The sequence below is a fragment of the Heptranchias perlo genome, chromosome 23, assembly GCF_035084215.1.
Source record: "Heptranchias perlo isolate sHepPer1 chromosome 23, sHepPer1.hap1, whole genome shotgun sequence".
Classification (NCBI taxonomy): domain Eukaryota; kingdom Metazoa; phylum Chordata; class Chondrichthyes; order Hexanchiformes; family Hexanchidae; genus Heptranchias; species Heptranchias perlo.
In genome coordinates, this window is record NC_090347.1 from 45,411,979 (window position 1) to 45,420,315 (window position 8,337).

An 8,337-nucleotide genomic window follows, 5' to 3' on the forward strand; every position below is an offset into this window, starting at 1 on the left:
GCTGTATCCTGTCTTGCGCCCTCTGCTCACTGACTCAGGGCCCTCCCCTCCCTCTGCTCCACAATCATTGGCATAGCCTTCATTTACCGTGCTGGACTTAGCCCCCATGCCTGCCAATGTTACCCCTCTGTCCATCTTCAAATCCAAAACCTATTTCATCAACTATGCCTATCCAAACCTTTCTACCACTTCCTGTTCCATATATCCTTTTAGGACATTTTGTTACCCAGAAAGCTCAGTGGTTTTCTCTGTCTGTCCACATCTGAACGCCACCCACCCACCCCCCTCCCACACCTCCATCTCTATCTCTCCCCCAACTTTCCTGCTCCCAAAACACAAATTCACACTCTCAAAACACCCTCAGTCACCCTCGAACCCCTCTGCCCCCTCCCCATCTGTGCTTTCACTTCAGCCCCTCTCGCGACGCCATTTCCTCCCCAGCCATTCTCTCTCTCACTTCCCCCAATCCCTTTGCTCACTCTCTATCTCCCCCAGCCCCTCTGTCCCACAATCTGCCCAACTCCCCCCGTCACCCTATCCAATCCTGGTCTCTCTCACCCCCCGGTGTCCTTTCTCTCCACTGTCTTTCTCCATCTCCCCTACCATGTGTGCCACTCTCTCTCTCTCTGCCTCGATGACTTGATCTTTTTGTCTCTACTCGGGTGTGTGTGTGTGTGTGTGTGTGTGTGTGTGTGTGTGTCCCTCCTCCCCCCCTCACTCCTGTTTCAATGTCTCTCTCTCTCTCTCTCCTCCCCCCCACTCTCTCTTTTCCCCCTTGCATATCTCTCGCTCCATCCGTATCCCCCTCTCTCCCCGTCTGTCCGTCCGACCCACCCTCCCTCCGTGCGTCCATCCGTCCCTCCCTCCCTCTTTCCGTCCGTCCGTCCCTACCTCCCTCTCTCTCTGTCCGTCCCCTTCTCTCTCTCTGTGTCCATCTCTTTACCTCCGTCTGTCCGTCCCTCCCTCTCTGTCTGTCTCTGTCTGTCCCTCTCTCCATCCATCCGTCCGTCCGTCCCTCCCTCCATCCCCCTCTCTCTCTGTCCGTCCCCCTCTCTCTCTAGATCAGTCGGTCCATCTCTTTCTGTCCGTCTGTCCCTCCCTCTCTCCCTCCGTCCATCGCTCCCTCTGTCTCTGTCCGTCCCTCCCTCTGTTCCGCCCTCTCTCCCTCTGTCTGTCCATCTGTCTCCGTCCATCCATCCCTCCCTCCCTCCCTCCCTCTGTCCGGCCCTCTCTCCGTCCGTCCAGCCGGCCCTCCCCCCCTCCGGCCCTCCCTCTCTCTGTCTGTCCGTTCCCCTCTCTCCATCCATCCGTCCGTCCGTCCCTCTCCGTCTGTCTGTCTGTCCGTCCGTCCGTCCGTCCGTCCCCCTCTCTCTCTCCCCTCCTCCGTCCATCTCTCTCTCGCTTTCTCTCTCCGTCCGTCCGTCCCCCTCTCTCTCTCCCCCTCCGTCCATCTCTCTCTCGCTTTCTCTCTCCGTCCGTCCGTCCCCCTCTCTCTCTCCCCTTCTCCGTCCGTCCCCCTCTCTCTCTCCCCCTCCGTCCGTCTCTCTCTCGCTTTCTCTCTCCGTCCGTCGGTCACCCTCTTTCTCTTTCCGTCCGTCCCTCTCCCTCCCTCTCTCTCTCTCCGTCCGTCCGTCCCTCTCCCTCCGTCCCTCTCCCTCTCTCTCTCCGTCCGTCCCTCTCCCTCCGTCCCTCTCCCTCTCTCTCTCCGTCCGTCCCTCTCCCTCCGTCCCTCTCCCTCTCTCTCTCCGTCCGTCTCCCTCTCTCTCTCCGTCCCTCTCCCTCTCTGTCCGTCCCTCTCCCTCTCTCTCTCCGTCCGTCCCTCTCCCTCCGACCCTCTCCCTCCCTCTCTCTCTCCGTCCGACCCTCTCCCTCCCTCTCTCTCCCCCTCCGTCCGTCTCTCTCTCCCCCTCCGTCCGCCCGTCTCTTTCTCCCCCTCCGTCCGCCCGTCTCTCTCTCCCCCTCCGTCCGCCCGTCTCTCTCTCCCCCTCCGTCCGCCCGTCTCTCTCTCCCCCTCCGTCCGCCCGTCTCTCTCTCCCCCTCCGTCCGCCCGTCTCTCTCTCCCCCTCCGTCCGCCCGTCTCTCTCTCCCCCTCCGTCCGCCCGTCTCTCTCTCCCCCTCCGTCCGCCCGTCTCTCTCTCCCCCTCCGTCCGCCCGTCTCTCTACGTCCGTCCCTCTCTCTCTCTACGTCCGTCCCTCTCTCTGTCCGTCCCTCTCTCTCTCTCTACGTCCGTCTCTCTCTCTCTCTCTCTACGTCCGTCTCTCTCTCTACACGTCCGTCTCTCTCTCTCTCTACCTACGTCCGTCTCTCTCTCTCTCTCTCTCTCTCTCTACGTCCGTCCGTCCCTCTCTCTCTCTCTCTCTCTCTACGTCCGTCTCTCTCTCTCTCCCTCCACGTCCGTCTCTCTCTCTCTCCCTCCACGTCCGTCTCTCTCTCTCTCTCTCTCTCCCTCTACGTCCGTCCCACTCTCTCTCTACGTCCGTCCCACTCTCTCTCTACGTCCGTCCCTCTCTCTCTCTACGTCCGTCCCTCTCTCTCTCTACGTCCGTCCCTCTCTCTCTACGTCCGTCCCTCTCTCTCTCTCTACGTCCGTCCCTCTCTCTCTCTCTACGTCCGTCCCTCTCTCTCTCTACGTCCGTCCCTCTCTCTCTCTACGTCCGTCCCTCTCTCTCTCTACGTCCGTCCCTCTCTCTCTCTACGTCCGTCCCTCTCTCTCTCTACGTCCGTCCCTCTCTCTCTCTACGTCCGTCCCTCTCTCTCTCCTCTCTCTCTACGTCCGTCCCTCTCTCTCTCTACGTCCGTCCCTCTCTCTCTCTACGTCCGTCCCTCTCTCTCTCTACGTCCGTCCCTCTCTCTCTCTACGTCCGTCCCTCTCTCTCTACGTCCGTCCCTCTCTCTCTCTACGTCCGTCCCTCTCTCTCTCTACGTCCGTCCCTCTCTCTCTCTACGTCCGTCCCTCTCTCTCTCTACGTCCGTCTCTCTCTCTACGTCCGTCCCTCTCTCTCTCTACGTCCGTCCCTCTCTCTCTCTACGTCCGTCTCTCTTTCTCTCCCTACGTCCGTCTCTCTTTCTCTCCCTACGTCCGTCTCTCTTTCTCTCCCTACGTCCGTCTCTCTTTCTCTCTCTACGTCCGTCTCTCTTTCTCTCTCTACGTCCGTCTCTCTCTCTCTCTCTCTACGTCCGTCCGTCTCTCTCTCTCCCGTCTCTCTCTCTCACCCGTCTCTCTCTCTCACCCGTCTCTCTCTCTCACCCGTCTCTCTCTCTCACCCGTCTCTCTCTCTCACCCGTCTCTCTCTCTCTCTCCCGTCTCTCTCTCTCTCTCTCCCGTCTCTCTCTCTCTCTCCCGTCTCTCTCTCTCTCTCTCTACGTCCGTCTCTCTCTCTCTCTCTACGTCTCTCTCTCTCTACGTCCGTCTCTCTCTCTCTCTCTCTACGTCCGTCTCTCTCTCTCTCTCTACGTCCGTCTCTCTCTCTCTCTACGTCCGTCTCTCTCTCTCTACGTCCGTCTCTCTCTCTCTCTACGTCCGTCTCTCTCTCTCTTTACGCCCGTCTCTCTCTCTATACGTCCGTCTCTCTCTCTCTACGTCCGTCTCTCTCTCTACGTCCGTCTCTCTCTCTCTACGTCCGTCTCTCTCTCTATGTCCGTCTCTCTCTCTCTCTACGTCCGTCTCTCTCTCTCTCTCTCTCTCTCTCTACGTCCGTCTCTCTCTCTCTCTCTCTACGTCCGTCTCTCTCTCTCTCTCTCTACGTCCGTCTCTCTCTCTCTCTCTACGTCCGTCTCTCTCTCTCTCTCTCTACGTCCGTCTCTCTCTCTCTCTCTACGTCCGTCTCTCTCTCTCTCTCTCTACGTCCGTCTCTCTCTCTCTCTCTACGTCCGTCTCTCTCTCTCTCTCTACGTCCGTCTCTCTCTCTCTCTCTACGTCCGTCTCTCTCTCTCTCTCTACGTCCGTCTCTCTCTCTCTCTCTCTCTCTACGTCCGTCTCTCTCTCTCTCTACGTCCGTCTCTCTCTCTCTCTACGTCCGTCTCTCTCTCTCTCTACGTCCGTCTCTCTCTCTCTCTCTCTACGTCCGTCTCTCTCTCTCTCTCTCTACGTCCGTCTCTCTCTCTCTCTCTCTACGTCCGTCTCTCTCTCTCTCTCTCTACGTCCGTCTCTCTCTCTCTCTCTCTACGTCCGTCTCTCTCTCTCTCTCTCTACGTCCGTCTCTCTCTCTCTCTCTCTACGTCCGTCTCTCTCTCTCTCTCTACGTCCGTCTCTCTCTCTACGTCCGTCTCTCTCTCTCTCTACGTCCGTCTCTCTCTCTCTCCACGTCCGTCTCTCTCTCTCTCCACGTCCGTCTCTCTCTCTCTCTCTCCACGTCCGTCTCTCTCTCTCTCTCTCCACGTCCGTCTCTCTCTCTCTCTCTCCACGTCCGTCTCTCTCTCTCTCTCTCCACGTCCGTCTCTCTCTCTCTCTACGTCCGTCTCTCTCTCTCTCTCTCTCTCTCTCTCCACGTCCGTCTCTCTCTCTCTCTCTCTCCACGTCCGTCTCTCTCTCTCTCTCCACGTCCATATCTCTCTCTCTCCCTCGACGTCCGTCTCTCTCTCTCCGTCGACGTCCGTTTCTCTCTCTCCCTCGACGTCCGTTTCTCTCTCTCCCTCGACGTCCGTCTCTCTCTCTCTCTCTACGTCCGTCTCTCTCTCTCTCTCTCTACGTCCGTCTCTCTCGACGTCCGTCTCTCCCTCTCGACGTCCGTCTCTCCCTCTCGACGTCCGTCTCTCCCTCTCCCTCTCCCTCTCGTCTCTCCCTCTCGTCTCTCCCTCTCGTCTCTCCCTCTCCCTCCCGTCTCTCCCTCCCGTCTCTCCCTCCCGTCTCTCCCTCCCGTCTCTCCCTCTCGTCTCTCCCTCTCTCCCGTCTCTCCCTCTCTCCCGTCTCTCCCTCTCTCCCTCCCTCCCTTTCTCTCTCTCTCCCTCCGTCCGTCCCGTCTCTCCCTCTCTCCCGTCTCTCCCTCCCTCCCTCCCTCCGTCCGTCCCTCTCTCCCTCCGTCCGTCCGTCCGTCCCCCTCTCCCTCCGTCCGTCCCTCCCTCCCTCCGTCCCTCCCTCCCTCCGTCCCTCCCTCCCTCCGTCCCTCCCTCCGTCCCTCCCTCCGTCCCTCCCTCCCTCCGTCCCTCCCTCCGTCCCTCCCTCCGTCCCTCTCTCCGTCCCTCCCTCTCTCCGTCCCTCCCTCTCTCCCTCCGTCCGTCCCTCCCTCTCTCCCTCCCTCCGTCCGTCCCTCTCTCCCTCCGTCCGTCCCTCCCTCTCTCCCTCCGTTCGTCCCTCCCTCTCTCCCTCCGTCCGTCCGTCCGTCCGTCCCTCTCTCCCTCCGTCCGTCCGTCCCTCTCTCCGTCCGTCCCTCCCTCCGGCCGTCCGTCTGTCCGTCCCTCCCTCCGGCCGTCCGTTCCTCTCTCTCCGGCCGTCCGTCCCCCTCTCCCTCCCTCCCTCCGTCCGTCCCTCCCTCCGTCCGTCCCTCCCTCCGTCCGTCCCTCCCTCCGTCCGTCCGTCCGTCCCTCCCTCTCTCCCTCCGTCCGTCCCTCCCTCCCTCTCTCCCTCCGTCCGTCCCTCCCTCCCTCTCTCCCTCCATCCGTCCCTCCCTCCCTCTCTCCCTCCGTCCCTCCGTCCGTCCCTCCCTCTCTCCCTCCCTCCCTCCCTCCCTCTCTCCCTCCGTTCCTCTCTCTCCGGCCGGCCGTCCCTCTCTCCCTCCCTCCGTCCCTCTATCCGTCCGTCCCTCCCTCCCTCCGTCCCTCCCTCCCTCCGTCCCTCCCTCCCTCCGTCCGTCCGTCCCTCCCTCCCTCCCTCCGTCCCTCCCTCCCTCCCTCCCTCCGTCCCTCTCTCCCTCCGTCCCTCTCTCCCTCCGTCCCTCTCTCCCTCCGTCCCTCTCTCCCTCCGTCCCTCTCTCCCTCCGTCCCTCTCTCCCTCCCTCCCTCCGTCCGTCCCTCTCTCTCTCCCTCCCTCCCTCCCTCCGTCCGTCCGTCCCTCTCTCTCTCTCTCCCTCCCTCCCTCCGTCCGTCCCTCTCTCTCTCTCTCTCTCCGTCTCTCTCTCTCCATCCGTCCGTCTCTCTCTCCCTCTGTCTGTCTGTCCGTCCCCCTCTGTCCGTCTCTCTCTCTCTCTCCCACCGTCCCCCCCTCCCTCCCACCGTCCGTCCGTCCCCCCTCCCTCCCACCGTCCGTCCGTCCGTCCCCCTCCCTCCGTCCGTCCGTCCCCCTCCCTCCGTCCGTCCGACCCCCTCCCTCCGCCCGTCCGTCCATCCGTCCCTCCCTCCGTCCGTCCGTCCCTCCCTCCGTCCCTCCCTCCGTCCCTCCCTCCGTCCCTCCCTCCGTCCCTCCCTCCGTCCCTCCCTCCGTCCGTCCCTCCGTCCGTCCCTCCGTCCCTCCCTCCGTCCCTCCCTCCGTCCGTCCCTCCGTCCGTCCGTCCCTCCCTCCCTCCCTCCGTCCGTCCCTCCCCCTCTCTCTCTCTCTCTATGTCTGTCCCTCTCTCTCCGTCCGTCCGTCTCTCTCTCTCTCTCTCTCCCCCTCCATCCCTCCCTCCGTCCGTCCCCCTCCCTCCCTCCGTCCGTCTCCCTCCCTCCCTCCGTCCCGATCCCTCCGTCCCTCTCCCTCCCTCTCTTCGTCTGTCTGTCCCTCCCTGTCCCTCTCCTTCTGTCTCTCTCTCTCTGTCTGTCCGTTCATCTCTCTCTCCCTCTGTCTGTCTGTCTCTCTCCCTCTGTCTGTCTGTCTCTCTCCCTCTGTCTGTCTGTCTGTCTCCCTCCGTCTCCCTCTGTCTGTCTGTCTCCCTCTGTCTGTCTGTCTCCCTCTGTCTGTCTGTCTCCCTCCCTCCGTCTCCCTCTGTCTGTCTGTCTCCCTCTGTCTGTCTGTCTCCCTCTGTCTGTCTGTCTCCCTCTGTCTGTCTGTCTCCCTCTGTCTGTCTGTCTCCCTCTGTCTGTCTGTCTGTCTCCCTCTGTCTGTCTGTCTGTCTGTCTCCCTCTGTCTGTCTGTCTCCCTCTGTCTGTCTGTGTCTGTCTCCCTCTGTCTGTCTGTCTCCCTCTGTCTGTCTGTCTCCCTCTGTCTGTCTCCCTCTGTCTGTCTGTCTGTCTGTCTGTCTCCCTCTGTCTGTCTGTCTCTGTCTTTCCCCTCCCTCTGATCCCCTGCCCCCTCTCGGGCCCTTACCTGCTCCTCTGCCTCCAGGCCGCTGAAGCTCCACACAGCCAGCGCCTGCACGGCCAGGATGGTGAGGGCGGCGGCCGCTGCCGCCCGGTATCTCCGCGCCAGTTTCCGAGCCCGGAGCCTCGCCACCATCTTCCCCGGCGGAGTCAGCGCGGGACTGCGCACCGGCGTGTGCCCGAACCGAGCCGCGGGGCCGCGCAACTCCCACTCACACACCAGCCGAGTGCCGGGCCTCGCAACTGACGCCCATTGGGCTCGCTTCTATGTTACGTGCGCGCCCCTAGGCTTGCGTGCGCGCCCCTCTTCGTGTGCGTGCACACAGGTCTGGATCTGTACGCGTGCACTGTTCGCGCGCCTGTGTGTTGGGGCATGAGACATTTGGCACTCACCTGGGCTCTTCTCTCTCCTCACTGCAACATTTTATAAACTTTGTAGTGTTTATTCTTATAACAATTACATTTTATAATATTTTTATCTTTCATTTACTGGGATATGGACGTCGGTAGTAAGGTCAGCATTTATTGCCCATCCCGAGTTGCCCTGAGAAGATGGTGGTGGGCCTTCTTCTTGAACCGCTGGTCGTGGTTTGATACAATTGAGTGGCTCGCTGCTCCCCTTCAGAGGGGCAGTTAAGTGTCAACCACGTTGGTGTGGGACTGGAGTCACAAACAGGTCAGACCGGGTAAGGACGGCAGGTTTCCTTCCCAAAAGGACATTAGTGAACCAGTTGGGTTTTTACAACAATCCAACAGCTTCGTGGTCACTTTTATGATACCAGCTTTACACAACGTCTTTACAACACAAACTAGCTGTTTTTACACAAAGGGGCACCAATGACTTCTCACTGGTGTGATCCTGTACTGAAATGTGCAATGCAGAACCCGCACTGTGCTAAAATTACAAAGTACTTGTATGGTGGGATTTGAACTCACATTCTCTGGATTACATAATCCAGTAACATAACATTGACATAAGTCACAGTAAGGAATAATTATTCCAACTTGTACATCTTCTGCAATATTATTACATCAATATAATTCATATATTTTATATCACTATGTATTTCCTATATTTATGGAATAAAATATATCATTTTAATTTTATTGCATGGGTTAATATATAGAAATAAATATATGTATTATGTAATAAGAAGGGAGAGATCACTTTGATAGGATTGTACTAC

General features: G+C 59.7%; 1 protein-coding gene across 1 annotated transcript in view; it reads right to left on the minus strand.

Annotated features, from left to right (window-relative positions):
• xylt2 (xylosyltransferase II) overlaps positions 1 to 7,408 on the minus strand; it is a 252,246-nt gene extending 244,838 nt beyond the window's left edge. The window contains exon 1 of the mRNA XM_068004414.1: positions 7,158 to 7,408. Within this exon, the coding sequence (XP_067860515.1) occupies positions 7,158 to 7,286 (129 nt within the window). The 5' untranslated portion in view covers positions 7,287 to 7,408. The remainder of the gene's footprint in view (positions 1 to 7,157) is intronic.
• Between the last annotated feature and the right edge of the window lie 929 nt (positions 7,409 to 8,337).